At 41.2% G+C, this 23,379-nt stretch overlaps 1 protein-coding gene, 1 non-coding gene and 1 pseudogene across 8 annotated transcripts in view; 2 read left to right on the top strand and 1 right to left on the bottom strand.

The window, feature by feature from the left end:
• Positions 1-23,379, bottom strand: part of Sec31a (SEC31 homolog A, COPII coat complex component) — a 93,443-nt gene that overhangs the window by 24,770 nt on the left and 45,294 nt on the right. For 5 of the 7 annotated variants that reach the window (XM_045142733.1, XM_045142735.1, XM_045142736.1 and 2 more), the window contains 6 exons: positions 23,244-23,370; positions 18,442-18,587; positions 16,153-16,326; positions 10,474-10,644; positions 4,759-4,879; positions 2,605-2,922 (listed from right to left, as the gene is read on the bottom strand). In XM_045142733.1, coding sequence (XP_044998668.1) covers positions 2,605-2,922; positions 4,759-4,879; positions 10,474-10,644; positions 16,153-16,326; positions 18,442-18,587; positions 23,244-23,370 — 1,057 coding nt within the window. The remainder of the gene's footprint in view (positions 1-2,604; positions 2,923-4,758; positions 4,880-10,473; positions 10,645-16,152; positions 16,327-18,441; positions 18,588-23,243; positions 23,371-23,379) is intronic. The other 2 variants (XM_045142738.1, XM_045142739.1) reach the window with 1 other exon arrangement.
• Positions 8,029-8,144, top strand: LOC123459122 (annotated as a pseudogene).
• LOC123459188 lies at positions 17,914-18,019 on the top strand. Its single transcript, XR_006636089.1, has one exon. It is a non-coding gene; the product is annotated as a small nucleolar RNA U13 (small nucleolar RNA).

Genomic DNA, 23,379 nt, shown 5'->3' with positions numbered 1-23,379 from the left:
AAATAAATAAAAATAAATAAAAATTAAAAAAACAAAAAGGAAAAAAGTGTGTGTAAAAATTCTGAGATCAACTACTACTATACTTTAAAAGCAGTAATTCTTAAAAATACTTAGTATCCATATTTATTAGCTCATTATTTGAAAACAATGTTTTGATAATGGATTTGATAAGCTTTTATCAATTAAAGTTTCTACTTGGCATATCGCCTTGGAAAAGAATCTAGTAGGTTCCCTGAGAACAACTGCAGGGTTTGGAATCAAGTGCACCTCACCTCATCTTTTTGCCTCTCTAGTTTAAAATCATCAGTCAGGATTGGAAGGGACACTACTTACTTCAACCTGACACACAGAGGCCTAACTTTAAGTGAAGATTTCTATAACCATAGCTGACTTTTAAAAAACGCTATTTAAAGTACTCACCATTTATGAACTACTGCATGCTTTAGTCCTTTTAATATGCCTTCAAGTGGATACTATTATTATACTGACAAGGCTTGACAAGGTTAAATAAATAACACATACAAGATCATAGAGTTAGAAAGTAATGAGGCTGGGATGCAAACCCAGGCAATCTACTTACAAAGCCTGCACCTTATCAACTATACAAAAGGCTCTGAGCTCATTCACTGATTCTTCCTAACACATACTTTTGAGGCTCCTTTACTATGTATACTAACCATAGAACATTAACATAATGCTTTAAGGGTAATATTAAAGGACTGCTAAAAAGAATTAATAAAATTTGTGGTTTTGGGGGGTGAGGAAAGAACTTGTCCCATGTTCTAAAGAGCATATGCTCAGTACTATGCACATGACGCTGGATTTAATCCCTAGCACCATGGGGGATAAGGAGGGGAGATATTCCCTACCAAAAAACAAAGAGAAGCAAAGTAATATATGCTTTATTTAACTGTTTCACATTTGTATACATATGTCAAAACATCACACTGTGTTCCATACATACATAATTACGATTGGTCAACCAAAAATACTATTAATAAAAATGCATCTTTTAGCTGGGTGTGGTGGCACATGCCTTTAATCCCAGCACTTGGAAGACAGAGGTAGGAGGATCATTGTGAGTTCAAGGCCAGCCTGTGACTACAGAGTGTGTGACAGGTCAGCCTGGGGTACAGTGAGACCCTATCTCAAAAGCAAAACAAAACATATGTTTTGCTAGAATACGTACAAAATTATTTCAGCTAGAAATTTTTAGGTATAAAAGGCCAGGCTTGGTGGCACATGCCTTTAATCCCAGCACTTGGGAGGCAGAGGTAGAAGGATCACAGTGAGTTCAAGGCCATCTGAGACTCCAGAGTGAATTTCAGGTCAACCTAGGCTACAGTGAAATGCTACCTTGAAAAAAAACAAACCAAAGAAAAAGAAAAAAAAATATGTCTAGGGCTGAAGAAATAGCTTACCAGTTAAGGTGTTTGTCTGTGAAGCTAAAGGACCCCGGTTAGATTACCTAGGACCCACGTAAGCCAGATGTACAAGGGGCAAATGCATCTGGAGTTCATTTGCAGTGGCTAGAGGCCCTGGTGTACCCATTCTCTCTCTTTCTCTCTCTTTCTCTCTCTCTCTGCTTGCAAATAAATATAATTTTAAAAAAAAAAAAAAAAACAAGGCCAGGTATGATGGCACACGCCTTTAATCCCAGCACTTGGGAGGCAGAGGTAAGAGGATTGCCATGAGTTCAAGGTCACCCTGAGACTACATAGTGAATTCCAAGTCAGCCTGGGCTAGAGTGAGACCCTACCTCGAAAAAACAAACAAACAAAAAAAACAAAAACACATTAAAGAAAGAAAGAAAAAAAGAAAAAAACACATGTCTAGAAATTTCCAAAATGCCCAGGAGGACAGTGCTGCCCTAATGGAGAATTACTAAACTCCCGAACACAAACTCTCAACTGGCTTACAGGGTCTCCCTGTCATATTGTATTCTCTCACTTGTTTTGTTTCTCTTACTTTTTTCTTGGCCAAGCATATCAAGATTACTCCTCACACCACAAATAATTACAACTGTAAAATTTTTACCTCATTAAGAGTTTATAGGGGCCAGGTGTGGTGGCACACGCCTTTAATCCCAGCACTTGGGAGGCAAAGGTAGGAGGATTGCAATGAGTTCTTGGCCACCCTGAGACTAGTTTGTGTAGTTTAATCTTCATGAATAAATTAAGACCAAAGAGTCCATAGCTCAAGGAAAGAAAGGAAGGACCGGAGACAGAGCTCAGTGGTACAACATGTACTTAGTCCAGGTGAGCCTTTGGGTTCCTCCCTAGTACCACAAAAAGAAACATGTTTTGCATTTCATTTGCATCAATATCAACCAAACCTGATTCAACTACCACTTATCTTACTAAGTTCTTAACACTTAAGAAAAGTTGTTTTGTGGCAATTATATACTCTAACTCTTTTGAAGTTCTACAGCTTTCACTTGGCAACTGAAGTTCATTATGGGAGAATCAGTTTTTTAGAAAGTTAGAATTTGTTATAAAACCCCAACCAATATTAGTTCACAAGCACTTAAAAATAATACCCCTCCATCCACACATCTGTTTGTGAAATAAAAGCAGCCCAACCAAACCCCTTTCAAGAGCAGACCTGTTCTTTGGGACGCAGGCAGCTCACTGGCAGCAGGCAGCGCATAAGCTGAAGACGGAGGTGGGGCTCCAGGCCCGCCGTGCTGGAAGGACGCTCCAGAGGCAGGGGGAGGAGGGACAGAAGCAGAAGGGCTGGAGGTCGGGGAAGAGGCCTGGTGCTGCGCTGAGTATATCTGAGACGGCCCAGAATAGGAAGCAGCAGAGGGGATGTAAGGGGTGTTAGGGTAAGCATTGGAAGCAGGAGGAGCAACAGGCTGCTGAGGTCGATACACTGCTGACCCCCCAGTTCCGAAGGAATACTGCTGGGCTGGTTGATAAGCTACACCAAGGGGAAGAAACAGAAATTTTAATTAGTTACAAGTTTATCTGGAACAGCAGCAAAAAACCAAAAAAGTTAGCTCATTCTACAGAGATGGTTCTAATCTCTAGTCTTACAATAGTAAATTAGACCAAAAATTAATACTTATGGGCTGGAAGTATAGCTTGATGGAAAAGCATTTGCCATGCATGTACATGCAAGGCTCTGGGTTGCATCTCCAGAACCACAAAAATAAACAACAGTTACAAACCCCCCACATATTTCTTGAAGCTAAGATACCCTAAATATATTTAAAGTCCTTATATCCAGGTTGGGGCAATAGCTCATGGGTTAAGGACACTTGCTTGCAAAACCTGCTGGCCTGGGTTCAATTCCTCAGTACTCATGTAAAGCCAGATACAAAGTGGTATATGCATCTGGAGTTCATTTACAGCAGCAAGAGACCCTGGCTTATTCATTCTCAATCTCTCTCTCTCTCTCTCTCCCCCCCTCACAAATAAATTTAAAAAACAACAACTTTAGATCCAAGTATTTGAAAAATGCTATCCCTAGATTGCTGCCAGTTATGAAAATCTTTGAACCCTCAGACCTAATTACTATTAAGAATGACCCTTTTCTATGACTTTTGTCCAGACAGCAGTGACAGCCACTAACCAGCAGATGGAGCCATACAGGGCTTACACATCCAGCAAAGTCTGATTGAAGCTGAAGACACCCTTTGGCCTTCATTCATTATCAGACTGGCAGATTTTATAGCCATCATATTATGTATGACCTAGGGTAAACCCAGACCTCTGTGGATTGCACCTAAGAATACCACGATTGGAGGCCAGTGCTATGCTAGGAACTTCCGTGACAGGCTGCCTTAAGTTCTTATTCATGTTAATTAACAACCACACTGGCATAGAATACACTCAGAATTAGTTCTTAAGTAGGCCTCTTGTTTAATAATAATTTGATCTTATAGTTTTCCCCTCTTAAGGTTTTTTTTTTAGGTTCTTTGTTCTTAATTTCAAAGGGCAGTTTTTATTTTTCAAGTGCAATCTTAAAAAAAAAAAAAACAGGCATTTGTCAAAGTCCAAAGAATATACAAATCTAGGGTGTACACTAATGCAAACTATGGGTTTCAGAGTGAGAATAAAACATCATTTGTTCATTAGTTGCAAGCAATACACCACTAAGGAGCCGGATTGGAAAAGCGGCTGGACACATGCACCATTATGTGCATCTAACTTTACACGGTGCTAGGGAACTGAACCCAGGCAGGCAAGCTTTACAGGAAAGCACCTTTTAAATGCTGAGCAGTTGTGCCAGCCCCTAAAACTATTTTTTTTTAAGTCTATGCTAAACAAACTGAAAGTGTGCAAGAATAAACACAATGGAAAAACAACAAATGCCCCTTGAAGCCAACTTTCCAAAACTGCTTTGTGTCATCTTGCATGAAGGGACAGAATACTAAATCATCCCTAAAACTCTCTCACTTTATACCAAAGCCCCAATGCATCTTTCATATGTCTTTTAAGTGACTCAGGTAGAGGAGCAACTATTCTCAACAAAATAATAGAGAAGCCACTTCCTAGCATACTAATTTGGACACCTCTCAGGGAAATCATGCTTTTCTATGGCAGGGAATCAGGAGTCCTTTGAAAAACAGTTGTCTTCTTTAACTTTTTTGGCCCCCAGTGCTGGAGATTGAACATTCTAGGTAAGCACTCTTATCACTGAGCTACATTCCAGCCCTTTTGATTTGACTATGGCTGTGGTGCTGCCAAGTCCATGGTTACTCCATGAGAAGGCAGGCTGCTGTGAAAGGAGCTCAGGGTCCCCACTACTTACGCTGTGGCTGTGGATAAGCTGGTGCCTGGCTGTGCATATGACCTGGAGGTGTAGGAAGCGGAGCAGCAGCTGAACTAACATTGCCATGCATTATGAAACCTGGAGGTGGAGGATTTTCTCCCTAGGAAATGAGCATACAGTAAAAAGGAAGATTACATTTGAGATCAATAACCTTACCAATTGGCCTTATAACCTCTGAAATGAAATTTATGTTTAATGTTTTTAAAAGAAACTTTACTATTTGAGAAACACTGCATTCTGTATATAACCTCTTCCTCAGAATACCAAATTTTCTCATAAACACATTATGTTCAATTTAAAGGTCCAAAATAATTGCAACAAATGGAAAAAAAAAAGAGGAATACTCATAAAAGCGTCAGTAACATCATGGTAAGTCACCAGAATTTTCCATGTCTACTAAGTTCCACATACAAGTCCACACTCTAGGGATAAATAAAATGTCATAAGGGGACTTTTGGTTTTCTTCATTGCTTTAAAAAATAAATAATAAAAGGCAAAACATCTTCAGTAAAATTAGATTTAAACTGTTTGAGCCTTGGCTATTTTTTTAGCCCACAGAACTGCAAAGAAAGAAGAAAGATAGGGAAATAAATTGCCCTACATGTCATTTCTTGCATCCCAAAAGCAATAATATGCAACGAGCAGGCCGATGGATGCCGAGTGAGAGTGGGGAGGGCATGGGGAGGGTGGAGACTACATAATTAATATATATATTTACATGTATTTAGGTGAGTAGAATCCTGCTGAAAGAGGAATTATGAAGGCTATACCTGTGTGTCAGAGGGAGAGGCTGCAGGTGGATGGCTGGGAAGGGCAGTAGGAGTTTTGTTACTCCAGGTAGTAACAGTAGGGGCAATTCTAACCTGAATTGAACAAAGAAATACCAATCACAGAAAATAAAAATGAAAACGTTAAAAGAAGAAACAAAACTCAAAAGGTATTAACAGCCAGAAGCAAAGCAAAAAACAAGAGCAGCAAGACAGCATGTATTAGTCAGGCATTGCTTTCCATGTAGCTGGGACACCAAAGAAAAACCACAACAGAACAGGAGCTCAGTATGAAAGCCTAAATCAAAACATAAGGACAATGCTATTCAAGCATCAAGAATAAGTAAAAAAGAGAGATCCCTTAAGAAGAGAAAGAAGGCTCTCTGAAATTGTAATTGAGTAAAATAGTGATTTCTGAAGCATTAGGAATTTTCATGCTACTAGTGATCAGCAAATATATTCTATAAGCTCCCTTTCCTACATTTCATTAAAGCTGAAAACAAAAAAAAGAAAATTAGTCCTCCATGAGGATTAAAAATCATCTAACTTGAGAATAAAGTAGATTTAAAGATTACCCAGCCTAATCCCCATCCTTTGCTGGTGAGAAAACTCAAGGCCAGGGATGTAAGGGGCTTCTCCAGGTCTGCAGAGCTTACTGGTGATGGAGCTAGGACCAACTCCAGGCCTCTGGATTCCCAAGCCAGTTTTGTTTGCCCTACACCATACTGCTTACCCTCAACTGCAGTAGTGTGCAATTTTCTGTTTATGCCAACAAAGTCCTTTGGGTCATGAAAATCTTATAGAAACTCCAGAATACATATACATGTGTATACACAAAATTAACAAAAACAACGCTGTGCAGGTTTAAGGAGGATGGACCTTATGCACCTGAAAACATGCTCTAACACTACTATGAGCCAGGCGTGATGGCACACACCTTTAATCCCACACTCAGGAGGCAGAAGTAGGATTACCTTAAGTTAAGGCCAGCCTGAGACTCCACAGTGAACTCCAGGTCAGCCTGGGCCAGAGGGAGACCCTACTTTGGAGGGGGTGGTAGCATGACTACAAATACCTCTGCCCTCATTCCTTCAGCACACTGTAAGCTTTCACCAAGAAAATCACTTTACTTATGATTCAATTCGTTTTCTTAAAAGCCTAGTCTGGTAAATAAGCAACAAGTCTCTCAATACTTTGACCAGTTTCCAGAAAAACACAGAGTGACTATTCTCTCTCCAAAAGTAGAGCTGGCCTTGCTTCAGAACCCGAGAGATAGCACTACTTAAACACAAAGTGCCCCAGAACACTAATTCAAACGTTGCCATTTCCCAGCCATGCAAAGCTGCTGGCCATTTGATGCCTCTGCCTCTCAGTTTTCCAACCAACTTCAATTTAGCTCATTTGGAAGTACAGTACAATCTCCATAAAGTGGAGAACTTGTGTATTTTGTTCACCAGGATAATACAAATAGCACTTACAATGCCAGACACTCATAGTAGGGTCTCAATAAATATTTGTCAAATGAATAAAAGCAAATAAAAATGGAGTGTTGCAGACAGTTAAGTTTACCTTCAAATGTAATCTATACTAATTAAGTACCAGCCCAAAATACAAAAGACAACAGACCACAAGTTCATTGTTGAAGTTTCCTGTGATTTTAGATTCACTTTTCCTATAATGAAATAGAAATACAATTTCTACATGTAGCTACAAAAGACAAGGACTCATTTTACACCATGAAATATTTGGTAAGAAATTAAATGCAATTTAAAAATTAATTATGGGGTCTGGAGAGATGGCTTAGCGGTTAAGCGCTTGCCTGTGAAGCCTAAGGGCCCCAGTTCACGGCTCGGTTCCCCAGGCCCCACGTTAGCCAGATGCACAAGAGGGAGCATGCGTCTGGAGTTCGTTTGCAGTGGCTGGAGGCCTTGGCATGCCCATTCTCTCTCTCTGCCTCTTTCTCTGTCTGTCACTTTCAAATAAATAAATTAAAAATTTTTTAAAAACTGTAAAAAAGTTAATTCTGGGCTGGGAGAGATGGCTCAGTGGTTAAAGGCATGTGCTTGCAAAGCCTAACTGCCTAGGTATGTTTCCCCAGGACCCATGTAAAGCCAGATGCACAAAGTGGCACATATGTTCTGGAGTTCATTTGTAATGGAAAGAGGCCCAGGTATTCTCTCTTCTGTCTCTTTCAAATAAACAAATATTTTTAAAAATTTCATTCTTGGGCTGGAGAGATGGCTTAGCGGTTAAGCGCTTGCCTGTGAAGCCTAAGGACCCCGGTTCAAGGCTCGGTTCCCCCAGGTCCCATGTTAGCCAGATGCACAAGGGGTCGCACACGTCTGGAGTTCGTTTGCAGAGGCTGCAAGCCCTGGCGCGCCCATTCTCTCTCTCTCCCTCTCTCTGTCTTTCTCTCTATGTCTGTCGCTCTCAAATAAATAAATAAATAATTTTAAAAAAATTAAAAAAAATTTTTCATTCTTGCCAACTAACGCCTCTTCAGGAATGTAGTAAGTTGGAAGAAAATCTGGCATGCCTGAGGTCCTTGAAAAGTGTAGAATGTGCATTTCCTTTGCCTTTCCTGGGCTGCCTACATGTATGCATGCTTAGTTTGGATAGATTTTATCCTCTGTGTTTTCCTGACAGGCCAGAGGTATTGATGTGCAACAGGTTTAGTCATCAGTTATGACTCTCTCACCAACAGGGAAAACCACATCCACAGAACTGGTTGAGGAATTCGTTTGGGACTCAAAGGTGTGGCTATTAACATGGTGAGAGAAGACAAGAGGACTCTTGGAGACATGGAAACTTTCTATAACACTTCAATTGAAGAGATGCCCCTCGGTGTTGCTGAGCTCATCTAGGGAGGACTGTCTGCTTCCTGGCCCTAGCCAGGGTTCAATCTTGGGGAATTGAGGAGCAACTGGAGGGGAGAGAGAAGGGAGCCAAGGGATGGAAATCTTGTATTTTTTTCTCTCACTTTGAATAAATGTCACTTTATTTAAAAAATATTATTTTACAGTGAAGATACTCAACAGTGGGCACTGCAAGCCTTATATTTGGCCACCCTGGCAAAATGAGCCAACGGGTACACTAGTGGCACATCTATCATGGTGAAAACCAACTGCCCTCTAATTGGACTGGAGGCCCACTCCATGGGAAGGAATACATCCCTGATACTGAAAACTTAAAAGAGGGTAGTCATGAGCCCTAGGGGTGTAACATCTGCTGTTGTCTGGCTAAATGTATATACTATGCTTATCAAACCGCCCAGTAAGCACTTCTCTTAATGTTCATACCCTTATATTAATGCTACTCTCACTTTTGGTAGAGAATCTCTTTTCAGATGGCAGTGACCTTGGGATGACTCAGAAGATATCATGGTGCTGGAAAGAAGTGACCAGAGTGCTCAGTACTGCAATATCTCTATCATACCTTCCAAGGCTCAGGGTCTAATGCAGAACAGGTGTCAGAAAGAATGTAAGAGCCAAAGGAAGGGTAGGACTCCTTAAAATGTGCTCCCTCCAGACACAAAATGGCCTGGATATCCATGACCTCACAGAGCCTGACACTACCTACACAAGACCATCATAATAGGAGGAAAAGATCATGACATCAAAATAAAAGAGACTGATTGAGAAGGGAAGGGGATATGATGGAGAGTGGAGTTTCAAAGGGGAAAGTGGGGGGAGGGAGGGCATTACCATGGGATATTTTTTATAATCATGGAAGTTGTTAATAAAAATTTGAAAAAATATATATTATGTATTTATTTAATAAGGAGGACAGAGAGAAGAGGAGGCAGATAAATGAAGAGAATATGCGCACCAGGACCTCCAGCCACTACAAACAAACTCCAGACACTTGCACTACCTTATGTGGGAACTGGGCAATCAAACCTAGGCCCTTAGGATTTGCAGGCTAGTGCCTTAACCGCAAAGCCATCTCTCCAGCCCAAATGTCACCCTTTGAGGCAAAAAAAAATAATTCTTTACACATTATCTATAATTTCAAAGACCTTTAGTCACTTTTAATATTTGAATTTCCATTATTAATATTTATATTCTGTACACTCCTTACTATGTGAATACAGAAGGCATAGTAAATCTATACTAATAATAGAGAAAAGAATGCTCAAAAGACTCCTTTCTCAGAGTAGTTTATAAAATTCACTCAATCAGGTGTGGAGGCACACGCCTTTAATCCCAGCACTCCAGAGGCAGAGGTAGGAGGATGGCTGTGAGTTCGAGGCCAACCTGAGACTACAGAGTGAATTCCAGGTCAGCCTGAGCTGGAGTGAGACCCTACCTCCAAAATAAAAAAAATAAAAAAAAAAAGTCTTAGCATAACATTCACAGAATCATGAAAAAGATAATTCTTGCTACTATGCTTATAGTCAGATGAAGCAAACAGAAGTTTAAAGACCAGATGTCCATGTGTAAGAAATGGATTGAGACAGAAATAAGACAATGCTTCCTAGACATTAGAACTAATTTATATCTAAAATATAATCTGCCCCCATTAAGAGGATAATTCTGAAAAGTAGGTCATAAATATTGGGCTGAAAGATTGGCTCAGTGGTTAAAGGTGCTTGCTTGCAAAGCCTGAAGGCCCAGGTTTGATTCCCCAGTACCCACGTAAAGCCAGATGCATGAAGTAAGGCAAGCTTCTGGAATTCATTTGCAATGGCAGGAGCCCTGGCATGCCCATGCTCACTCTCTTGTCTCTTTCTTTCTCTGTCCCTCTCTCAACTAGATAAATAAGAATTTTTAAAAGCATAACTATTAACATAAATAGTTTAAAAAATATATAAATATGTTGCCTAGTTTTATCAAATCCGAGAAGATCTATGCCCCAACAAATTCAAACTATCCATTTGAACAGAAATACATAAATGCTCCTACTTCCTCTGGATTGCATCACTCACTTGAGGATAATATTGCTGGGTCTGAACTCTTGGCATCTGTGGGTGGCCAGCTGGCCCAGGCCTACCCTTGGCCATGTGCTGCCTCTCATAAGGATGCTTAGCTGGCTCCTGTCCTGGTGCAGGCTCTCCTTGGGCTCTGCAGAGTCTCTCACGAAGCTGTACAATATTTGGCTGTAAGACACAATGTAAGAAAATTGTTAAAGAGTTCATCCAATTTTATGACAGCATGGCAGTGTTCTTAACCTGATCATTCAAAACACCGGTTTTTAAAGGTTTTTATGTTGTGTAGTATACATTAGACCCTGCCACTCAAGAAATTAATCAATCCCATGGTTCTAATATTTATGACTGGCACCAAATGATCACCAATAGTGCAGCATGATTTAACAGAAGCCAGGATTTGAGTTATGCCCATCCCTTAATGAGTATGTGAGTTCAATGTCACGTCATCATTGCTCCTTTAATGTTTTATGGTTAAGTAATAAAGCTCACAAATCACAGGACTCCTTTAAAACATACAACTAAAGGGGCTAAATCAGAGTGAACTGTGAAAGACAGTGAGGAAAGAATGAACTGAGATATGGGTTAACTTATAAAAGAAATTGTTGAGATAAATTGTAAGATTAAGAAGTCAAACTCAAGGCAGAGGTAGGAGGATCACAGTGAGTTTGAGGCCACCCTAAAAATACATGGTGAATTCCAGGTCAGCCTGAGCTAGGGTGAGACCCTACCTCAAAATACCAAAAAATAAACTAAAAAAAAAAAAAAAAAATCAAGGAAGATCCTGTGTCAAAAAGTCAGATGCTAGGTGTGGTGGCACACACCTTTAATCCCAGCACTGAAGAAGGCAGAGGTAGGAGGATCGCTGTGAGTTCAGGCCACCATAACACCATAGTTAGTGTTCCAGGTCAGCCTGGGCCAGAATGAGACTCTACCTCCAAAAACCAAAAACCAGAAAAAAAAAAAAAAAAAAAAGGCAGAATAAGACAAACACTCAGAGGCTGTCCTCTGACCTGGCACACATGTCCATCTACACACATACACACACACACACACACACACAAAGGTCAAATTCAGAACTGGAGTGCATACACATTTCTAAGCACACAGCTCATCATATACACTGACTATATGTTTTAGGTATTAACAAAAAATAAAGAGAAATGTGTTAAAATATTTAGAAATAATATACATTAAACGTTTAAAATTTTTATACTCATGGCCAGTCATGCACACCTTTAATCTCACTCTGGAGGCAGAGGTAGGATCACTGTGAGTTTGAAGCCAGCCTGGGACTACAGAGTGAGTTCCAGGTCAACCTGAGCTAGAGTGAAACCCTACCTCATTAAAAAAAAATTATGAACTGGGAGAGATGGCTCAGCCTCGGTATGGTCCACCAGTACCCACATCAAGCCAGACGCACAAAGTGGTGCATGCATCTGGAGTCTGTCTGCAATGGCTGGAGGCCCTGGTGCACCCACAAGTGCCATGGTATGTCAGAGGACAACTTTGGGGTATTGAGTCTCTCCTTCACTTTGTTTGAAACAGGGCCTCTTGTTTGCAGTTGGGAAGGTAAGACTAAAAAGAGGCCCATGCACTTTGGGATTATCCCGACTCCTACTACCAGAGGTATACTGAGTTTGCAGACAGGTAACCACTTTGCACCTAGTTCAGGCTTGCAGACATAGTGTCTTTAATCACTGAACCATCTTCTCCAACCTCATCTAAAACATTTTTATTTGCACACATATATGTGTAGGGGCAGATATTTGTGCTTCAGGGCCTTTTACTGCTGCTAGCAAACATGAGATACTTGTGCCACTTTTTAAATATTTTATTATTTATTTGACAGAGGGAAAGAAAGAGGCAGAAAGGGGTGTGTTGATGAATGGGCACACCAGGGCTTCCAGCCACTATAAACAAACTCCAGACACATGTGCCACCTTGTACATCTGGTTTACGTAGGTACTGGGGAATTGAACCTGGATCCTTTGGCTTTGCAGGTAAGTGCCTTAACTGCTAAGCCATCCCTCCAGCCCTTGTACCACTTTTTGTTTCTGGCTTATGTGGGTGGCTTGGGAATTGAACCTGGGTGGTAGACTTTGCAAGCAATACCCCTTAACGGCTGATCATTTTCCCAGTTCCCATTTAAGTTTGCAAGGAACACTTTATGCCTTTGATGATAAAGAATTATATAGTATATCACAAAATCTCAGAACATATTCTCCAGAAAAATTCAGGGTCAAGTGAGATGAACAGAAGAAAATAATATCAAAAGTATGCTTTTGTGCTAGAGAGGCAGCATAGTAGTTAATGTGCTTGCCAGCAAAGCCAAAGGACCCAGGTTCGATTCCTACCCATGCGAAGCCAGATGCACAAGGTGGCACATGCACCTGGAGTTCATTTGCAGTGGCCAAAAGTCCTAACACACCCATTTTCTCTATCTGCCTCTTTCTCTCTCTCTCTCTCTTTCAAATAAATAAATATTTTTACAATTATGTTTTTGGCATAAAAATAATCACTAAAATTTCAGGCATGAATAATAATGTATAGAAGATGTAGCCCGGTGTGGTGGTGCATGCCTTTAATCCCAGCACTGAGGAGACAGAGGTAGGAGTAATGCTGTGAGTTTGAGGCCAGTCTGGGATTACAGGGTGAGTTTCAGGTCAGCCTGGGCTAGAGTAAGACCCTACCTCAGGGGGAAAAAAAAAAGAAAGAAAAGAAAAAGGAGCTAGAGAGATGGCTCAGCAGTTGAGGGCACTGGCCTTCAAAGCCTAAGGTTCAATTCCTCAGTACCCATGTAAGCCAGATGCACAAGGTGGCACACGCATCTGCAGTTCATTTGCAGTGGCTAGAGGCCCGGCATGCCTATTCTCTCCCTCTCCCTCGCTCTCTCTCAAAAAGAATACAAACACACACACACCCCTATTTCTCTCAAATAAATATTTAAAAGGAAAAACGTTAACTGTATGTGATCAGCTTGGCATGGCACTGCATACCTGTAACCACAGAACCTGAGACACAGAAGCAGGAGGACTAGCTCAAGGGCAAGGCCAGACTAGTACATAGTGGGCTCAGGAATGCTTGGGTTATGTGAAACCTTGTCTCAAAACAAACCAAGATAAAGAAAACATATGGCAGTATAAATATTACTAAAAACAAAAGAGTTCAATCTTACGGCTACATGATCTAAAGGTCTGACATTAAATTAATCTTAAAATAAAGGGTCATATCTCCATATAACAATGAGGACAAGCCAGTATGGTGATACATGCCTTTAATCTCAGCACTTGTAGACAGAGGTACAAGAATCACCACCAATTTGAGGCTAGCCTGATGTACACAGTAAATTCCAGGCATACTAGGGCTACAAAGTAAGGCCCTTGTTTCAAACACAAAAAACACTGTCACCTTATTAAGCCAAAAGTCTTAAACTGTGTAAGACTAAAATGTTATAACATAGAATGAACTTTTACACTAAAAGTCAGGGTGGCACATATGGGCTTGAAAAAGTTCAAGGGGCTGGAAGGATGGCACAGTGGTTGGGGTGCTTGCCTGCAAAGCTTAATGACCCAGGGTTCAATTCCCTAGTACCCATGTAAATCCAGATGCACAAAGTGGTGCATACATCTGAAGGCCCTGGTGCACCCATTCTCTCTCTCTCCACATGAAATTTTTAAAAATTTTTTAACACCTGTAATTGTTTAAGCATGAGTACTTTTTTTTTTAAAGTACATTTTTGTGAGTGTGAGGGCAGCCTGGGTCTACAGAGTGAGTTCCAGGTCAGCCTAGAGTAAAACCTTACCTCAAAAAAAAAAAAAAAATGGCCGGAGAAATGGCTTAGCAGTTAAGGTGCATGCCTGCGAAGCCTAAGGTTCGATTCTCCAGGTCTCACATAAACCAGACCCACATGGTGGTGCATGCATCTGGAGTTTATTTACAGTGGCTAGAGGCCTCGGAGTGCCCATTCTCACTCACTCTCTCTCTTTCTCTGTCTCTAATAAATAAATAAATGAGAAAAAGAAAAAAAAAGGGGGGGGAAGGGGGGGCAGGATGGCCCACCAGGGCTTCTTGCCACTTCAAACAAATTCCAAATGCATGCACCACTTTGTGCCTCCGGCTTTACGTGAATATTGGAAAACGGAACCTGGGCCAGCAGGCTTTGCAAGCCAAGTGCCTTTAACTGCTGAGCTACCTCCCAGGTCTAGCATGTGTGTACTTTTTAATACAAAAGATTTTTTGTTTGTTTTGATTTTCAAGGTAGGATCTCACTCTTGTCCAGGCTGACCTGGAATTCACTATGTCGTCTCAGGGTGGCTTCAACTCACAGCAATCCTCCTACCTCTGCCTCCCAAGTGCTGGGATTAAAGGCGTGCACCACCATGCCTGGCTAGTATAAAAGATTTTCTACAGGGCTAGAGACATGACTCATTGCTTAATGTGCTTCCCGAGTACGCATGAGGGCTTTATGGGACCTGAGACTGTTCAAATTCAAATCTCCAGATCCCACACAACAGCTGGGTGTAGCCACACTCGACTATAATTCCAGTCCCACAGGGGAGCAGAGACGAGAATCTTCAGAGCACTTTAAACTCCAGAACTGGTAAAAGGGAAACTCTAGCTCAAATGAAGAATAGGCAGAAGGACAATGGAGCAGTTCACCCACCGTTCCACTCCAGAACTGTACAAGCAAACAACCCCCAACTCAGACAACCATACGAGGTGACACAAGAGCACATAGATGTGCGTGCACACAAGCAAAAATAAAAAATAAAAATAAAAGATTCTGAGCCAGGCATGGTGGCGCACACCTTTAATCCCAGCACTCTAGAGGCAAAGGTAGGAGGATCACTATGAGTTTAAGGCCACCCTGAGACTCCATAGTGAATTCCAGGTCAGCCTGGGCTAGAGTGAGAGCCTACCTCGAAAAACCAAAAAAAAATAAAAAGTAAATAAAAGATTCCTACAAAGAACATTATATGAAAAATCAGAATTTGGCTTTAGAAACAAAAATTTGGCCTTTTCCCTATTCATTTTCTAAAACTATATACAGTCCCTACAATACAAAACAATTTAAGCTGGGCATTGTGGTGTATGCCTTTAATCCTAGCACTGGGGAGGCAGAGGTAGGAGGATCTCTGAGTTGTAGGCTGCCTTGAGACTACATGGTGAGCTCCAAGTCAGCCTTGGTTAGAGCAAAACTCTACTCCAAAAAAAAGTAAAAAAAAAAAAAAAAAAAATTAAAAAAGAAAAAAAAAAGTATTTATTGCACCACTGTAGAATGCATGAGACCCTGTCCTAAAAAAAAAAAAAAAAAAAAAAAGCCTAAGGACCCAGGTTCAATTCTCTAGAATCCACGTAAGCCAGATGCACATGGTGGCGTATGCATCTGGAGTTTGTTTACAATGGCTACAGGCCCTGGAATGCCCATTCTCTCTGATTCCCCCCTCCTGAAATAAATAAATAAAATATTTTAAAAAGACGATGTCTCAAGCCGGGCGTGGTGGCGCACGCCTTTAATCCCAGCACTCGGGAGGCAGAGGTAGGAGGATTGCCATGAGTTCAAGGCCACCCTGAGATGACAGAGTTAATTCCAGGTCAGCCTGGACCAGAGTGAGACCCTACCTCGAAAAACCAAAAAAAAAAAAAAAAAAAAGACGATGTCTCAGTCCTAATTACCTGGTTGGTGTTGTCAGGCAGAAATGCCAAGGCTGCAGCAATGCTGCCCTGGGCTGCCAACAAATTGGCATACTGACTCATCTTCTCAGCCAAGAGAGCCCCTACTGTATGAGCATCCACGGCTTGGGCAAGTTGTACAGCTCTTCGGAGTATGACAACTTTCTCAATCAGATCCTAAGTGAGAAAAATAAGAGCATGTCAGAAAGAGAGATACCAACATGTGTATGCGAAGAAAAGTTACTATCATTCCTGAAACCTACCAAAAAGTATAGTTCCTATTGCCATCCCTGATCACCATTTAGACAATGGAAAGAGAAGTGGAAGGAAGACGGTCTCTTACTCATGGACAGGATGTAGGTTACCATCCTCTAAGCTTCTGTAATCTGCCAGACACTTGTCTACCGATCTAAGACAGACAAATACCCAAAGAGAAAGAGGTAGGTAACTGGCCCCTAAATGCTAACATTATTGAAAGGCAGTGGAACCGGGAATCTAGTGGGAGGTTGTTAGACCACTAGAGGCATGCCTTTGAAGGGACCATAGGACCCAGGTTATTTCCTGTCTCCCTTCTGTTTCCTGCTATTCAGTCAGGTGTTCCTATCAGAGGGCCAAACCATGCACAACCTGGGACAGGACTCTCTGGAGCCATGAGCCAAGTTAATTATCACAGAGATTTCATTATAGTAATACAAATTTGAATAATATGCTACTATAACACGTTTTGTCAAGGTGATCTACAATTCTTTCAACGGTAGCATGCCACACTTTGGGCAGAATGCATGAACACTCTACCTAACTGCTCTTCACACATTCAGAAATCCAGAAGTGTGAAACAAGTGTTAGTTCTCTCAGAAGCGCTTAGAAGACAAACCTTGACTTTTTTTTAACTTGACTTTTAGTGTCAATAGAATGATCTTTAAAGGAATGATCCAGAGAGTAGTATTATGCTGAAATATTTTAAGACTCTGCAGATTAAATGGTTTTGGGGAAAAATCCAAGATACATAATTCAAGGCCTAGGAATAGTCCTGTTTCTACTTTCTATATAGGTTGAACATTAATGTTACATGGGGTTCTATTTACCTCTTAATTTTATTTTTCTTTAATCATGAGCATTTTTTTTTTGTTTTTGGCTTCTTTTTTGTTTTTCAAGGTACGGTCTCACTAGTCCAGGCTGACCTGAACTATGTGTCTCAGGGTGGCCTTGAACTCAGGGTGATCCTTCTACCACTGCCTCCTGAGAGCTGGGATTAAAAGCATGAGCCAGCAAGCCTGACCTTCTTTTATAAATCATGAACATTCTTTATTGGTTCTGGGGATCCCTCCTATTTCTTAGCCTACATTGTTTCTATCTTGGAACAAGAGAGGTAGGGCTTCCAGAGGTAGAAGGAGCCTGAGGAAAGAGGTAGACCTTGGACTATTTTCAGTGTTTCTGTCACCTATTTGCCTCAATAATCTGCCAGCTGATTTCATCTTAACAGCTGCAACCTCATTTTACTATCCCATCACCTTAAACTTTGTTTCTTTTTTATTATTTATTTATTTAAGAAAGATACACACACACACACACATACACAGTGTGTGTGTGCCAGGGCCTCCAGCCACTGCAAATGAACTCCAGACACATGCACCACCTTGTGCATTTGGCTTATGTGGGTCCTGGGGACTCAAACCTGAGTCCTTTGGTTTTGCAGGCAAGCACCTTAACCTCTAAGCGATCCCTCCAGACCATAAACTTTGTTTCTTTAAAAATACCAATGAGATCCTTTTATTGGTTCATAAGCGTGATGATTGGGTGTTCACGCTCTTGCGTGGATGTGTGCCTCCCACTAAACCTTGTTACGCTCTGGCACATAACCCGTCTGACGTGAAAAAAAAAAAATACCAATGAGCACCTATAATTAAATATACTGCAAGAGAATGTTTATAAGGTAAATGAGAAGGGCAAAAGCCATAAACTTCTAGAACACAGTTATTTTCAGAATATGACTGGACCCTAAGTAGATGAAAGAAAACCATTCAGGACTGGAGATATGGCTCAGTGGTTCAGGTGCTCCCTTGCAAAGCCTAAGGACCTGAGTTTGAGACTCTGTACCCATGTAAAGCCAGATGCACAAGGTGGCACATGCGTCTGGAGTTAATCTGCAGTGGGCTAGAGGCAATGGTATGCCTATTCTCTCTCACCCTCATCTGCCTCTTTCTCTCTCTCAAATAAATACATAAAACATTAAAAAGAAAAAAGAAAAAGAAACACTCAAAAGCAAGCACCTTTTGTTTCAAATATGCTCACCTGGAGAGACAGAGGGTTGCTACCATCTTGAGCTTTAGTCCAACAAGCAACTAATTTCTCTACATTCCCTGCACAAATATAGCAGAGACACGCCTGAGACTGCAGGAGGCTGTCGCCTTCATTTTCAAGCCTGGTTCCCAGAAGATCTGTAAGCCAAGAGGGAAACAAAACAAAATTAATCTGTATATGAGGCTGTAAGAAGCACGTTTCAGACATGTGGACTAAACATTTTATAATAAATGAGTACCAGAGATATATAAAATTACTCTAAATCCTTAGTAAAATTTTGTTAAGTGAATGTAAGTGGATGACATATCATATACAGGAAGCAAGCACACAAGATTCTGTAGCTAACTATGGAACTGGTCTCCATCAATTATAATAGAAAAAAACAAACAAGGGAACAATATTCGAACATAAAATTTCTGATAGAACACAGAGAACAGGGGCTAGGTTAACTACAAATTACTTACAAAACTATAGTTAGCATTTGTACTTTTGCCAGGGCTTCCAAGGTAACAAACGTTTGGGGTTTGTGGAGGTTATTGTAGACAAGAACATAGTACATAGCCTAAGCTGGTCTTAAACACACAATCTCCTTGCTTTGGCCTTCTACATGCTTGGCTTAAAGGGGTGTACCACACCAGCTCTTATCTGCTGCTATCATAATATTTAATCCTAAACCATCAAGTTACTCATGGGTTGTAATGATAAAATTCTATTCAAATATCATACCTGTTAACTTTATCCTACATAACATTTAATAAGTAAGAGCTACATATGTGCAATTTCAGAGATGAATAAACTGAGGCTTAAAAATTAATTTTTCCTACATCATATAGCTAGTAAACAGCAGAGGCAAGTTACATATTCCAGTCTGTCTAAAACTACAATCACACTGGGCATGGTGGTGCACGCATTTAATCCCAGCACTAGGGAGACAGAGGTAGGAGGATCACTGTGAGTTCAAGGCCACCCTGAGACTATATAGTGAATTCCAGGTCAGCCAGGATTAGAGTGAAACCCTATCTCAAAACAAATAAATAGGGGCTAGAGAGATGGCTACGCAGTTAAGCGCTTGCCTGTGAAGCCCCGGTTTGATGCTTGATTCCCCAGGATCTACATTAGCTAGATGCACAAAAGGGCGTGTGCGTCTGGAGTTTGTTTGCAGTGGCTGGAGGCCCTGGCATGCCCATTTTCTCTCTCTCTCTCTCTGCCTCTTTCTCTCTGTCGCTCTCAAATAAATAAATAAAAATAAACAAAAATAAATTTTAAAAATAAATATAAAATAAAACCAATATCACTAAAAAGTTTTTTTTTTTAAATAATGGGGGTGGGGGACTGGAGGGATGGCTTAGCGGTTAAGGCGCTTGCCTGCAAAGCCAACATGACCCTGGTTTTATTCTGTAGGACCCACAAAAGCCAGATGCACAAGGTTGTGCATGCATCTGGAGTTTATCTGCAGTGGCTGAAGGCCCTGGCATGCCAATTCTCTTTCTCTGCCTCTATCTCTTTCTCTCTCTCTCAAATAAATGAATAAAATAATAAAAAATAATGTGGGGGCTCTCTTTCCCGCTCTCAAATAAATAAATAAATAAAATTTTTTTGAAAAAAGGGCTGGAGATGACTTAGCAGTTAAGGTGTTAGCCTGTGAAGCCAAAGGACCTCGGTTTGATTCCCCAGGACCCACACAAGCTAGATGCACAAGGTGATGCATGCATCTGGAGTTTGTTTGCAGTGGCTGGAAGCTCTGGTGCACTTGTTTTCTGTCTGTCTCTGCCTCTTTCCCTCTTTCAAATAAATAAATAAAAATATTTTAAAAAATAAAAATGAATAATGGGGAAGTGGAGAGATAACTCAGCAGTTAAAACTCCTTGCTTCTGCTGGGCGTGGTGGCGCATGCCTTTAATCCCAGCACTCGGGTGGCAGAGGTAGGAGGATCGCTGTGAGTTCAAGGCCACTCTGAGACTATAGAGTTAATTCCAGGTCAGCCTGGACCAGAGTGAGATCCTGCCTCAAAAAACCAAAAAAAATCCTTGCTTCCAAAGCCTGACGGCTAAGGTTCAATTCCCTAGTGCCCACATAGAGCCAGATGCACAAAGTGGCACCATGTGACTAAGTTGGTTTGCAGTGGCAAGAGGTCCTGGCATGCCCACTGTCTCCTTCCAAATAAATAAATAAACATTTAAATAATACGTATTATAATATGGAAATGCTTGGGCTGCTGGTTACTAAGAAATAAAGTTGGAACTGAGCTGGAAACCTTCTCCATGTTGACTAGCTGTCAGAAAGCTGCAAAGAGCAATGTAGCATGCAGCCTTTTGTTTTTGTTTTTATCTTTCTTTTTCAAGGTAGTCTCACTCTAACCCGGGCTGACCTGGAATTCACTATGTAGTGTCAGGGTGGCCTCAAACTCACATTGATCCTCCTACCTCTACCTCTTAGGTCTGGGATTAAAGGTGTGCACCACCATGCCTGGCATATGCTGCCTTTAGGGAAAGAGAAGTCACCAATGGTGTTAACCAACAGTTGACCCTATAGACCTTAAAACTGGCAAGCCAGGTCAAATGTACCAACTAGCACAATAGTAACATGGCTGTTATGGGGAAACCAACTGCTCTCTGATTGAACTAGGGAACCACTCCACAGGAGGGAATACATGCTAGTACTGAAAACCTAGTCAAAAGCCTATGATTGGGGAGGTCATCAGCCCTAGGGGAGTAACAACTACTGCTGTCTGGCCAAATGCATATATTATGCCCACCGAGCTGCCCTCTAAATGCTCATATATTTTTTAAAAGTAGAGAGGAAGTGGGGGAATGAGAGAAAATGCACATGCCAGGGCCTCCAGGAGCTGCACATGAACCTCAGATACATGTGCCACTTTGTGCATTTGGTTTTTACATGGGTACTGGAGAATCAAACTCAGATCACTAGGCTTTACGAAGAAGTGCCTTAACCACTGAGCTCTCTCCAGCCCCTATGTTCATATGTTAATGCTACTCTCATTTTTGGTTAGAGAAGCTTCTCTTTTCAGATGGCATTAACCACTGGAATGACTCAAAACTCAACAAAGTGCTGAGAAGTGACAATGAAATTATTTGGCACTGAGACATCTCTATACCACCCTCCAAGGCTCAAAATCCATTTCAGGGGCTGGAGAGATGGCTTAGCGGTTAAGCGCTTGCCTGTGAAGCCTAAGGACCCCGGTTCGAGGCTCGGTTCCCCAGGTCCCACGTTAGCCAGATGCACAAGGGGGCGCACGCGTCTGGAGTTCGTTTGCAGAGGCTGGAAGCCCTGGCGCGCCCATTCTCTCTCTCTCCCTCTATCTGTCTTTCTCTCTGTGTCTGTTGTTCTCAAATAATTAAATAAATAAATATTTAAAAAAAAAAAATCCATTTCAGAAGAGGTAGTAGAAAGAATGTAAGAAGCCGGGTGGAGCAGGCCTTTAATCCCAGCACTCGGGAGGCAGAGGTAGGAGGATTGCCATGAGTTCGAGGCCGCCCTGCGACTACATAGTGAATTCCAGGAGAGCCTGAGCTAGAGTGAAACCCTACCTCAAAAAACCAAAAACATTCAAAGGAGAAAGTGTGTGGGGGGGGAGGGAGGGAATTAACATGGGATTTTTTTTATAATCATGGAAAATGTTAATAAAAATTAAAAAAAAAAACCCAAAAACAAAAAAAGAGAAAGAATGTAAGAGCCAAAGGAAGGGTAAGATTGCTTTCAATGCTATTTTCCAAATACAAAATGACCATGATATTCATAATTTCACAGTGCCTGACACAACCTACAAAAGACCTTCATAATACTGGGAGGTGGGGAGACGATGACATCAAAATAGAAGAGACGAATTAGAAAGAAGATTCAATGGAGGGAGATTTTGGAGGGTGGTTAGAGGAAATTATAATGGCTTATTGTCTATACTTACCGAAATCAATAAAAACTTTACTTTTATTTATTTATTTTTTATTTGAAGAGAAGCGAATTGGCATGCCAGAGCTTCAGCCACTACAATCAAACTCCAGACACTTATGCCACCTAGTGGGTATGTGCAACATTGCACTTCACCTTTGTGCATCTGAGTTACCATGGATCTGCAGAGTGGACCATGGGACCTTAGGCTTCACAGCTAAGCCATCTCTCCAACCCACCAATAAAAACTTAAAAATAATGTGAAAAAAATTACAATTCTTTCCAGGCATGGCAGTACATGTCTTTAATCCCAGCACTCAGGAGGCAGAGGCAGGAAGACTGCTGTGAGTTTGAGGCCAACCTAGAATTACAGAGGTCCAAGATAGCCTGAATTAAAGTGAGATCCTACCGTGAAAATAAAAAAGTATTCTAATTCTTTCTTTGGGATGCTGGGGATGAAATTCAAGTACTGAATATACTAAAGCAAGTACCTGACCACTGAACTATGTTCCTAGCCCTTTGTATTTAAACATTCATGGGCTGGAGAGATGGCTTAGTGGTTAAGCGCTTGCCTGTGAAGCCTAAGGACCCCGGTTTGAGGCTCGGTTCCCCAGGTCCCACGTTAGCCAGATGCACAGGGGGCGCACGCGTCTGGAGTTCGTTTGCAGAGGCTGGTAGCCCTGGCACGCCCATTCTCTCTCTCTTCCTCTATCTGTCTTTCTCTCTGTGTCTATCACTCTCAAATAAATAAATAAATAATTATAAAAAAAAAAGTTTAAACATTCTTATTTGTGGTTTACAGAAATATCTAATAAGACCCCTGAATTATATTTGCAATATACTAAGGCATTTATGTAATGCACTAAAATGCACAGCTTATTTCTTACCACATAGAGCTGAAAATTCATCTGCGTTGGCATAAGTCAATACTGCAGCTAAAGCTTCTCTCCAGTTTTGAAGATCACAAGATTCAACAATCTCTCTCCAGTTCTTCATCACCACTGCAGTGATGAGCTTGGGGAA

Source organism: Jaculus jaculus, chromosome 2, assembly GCF_020740685.1.
Source record: "Jaculus jaculus isolate mJacJac1 chromosome 2, mJacJac1.mat.Y.cur, whole genome shotgun sequence".
In the NCBI taxonomy this organism is placed as follows: Eukaryota; Metazoa; Chordata; class Mammalia; order Rodentia; family Dipodidae; genus Jaculus; species Jaculus jaculus.
This window is presented reverse-complemented; position numbering and strand designations above follow the sequence as displayed.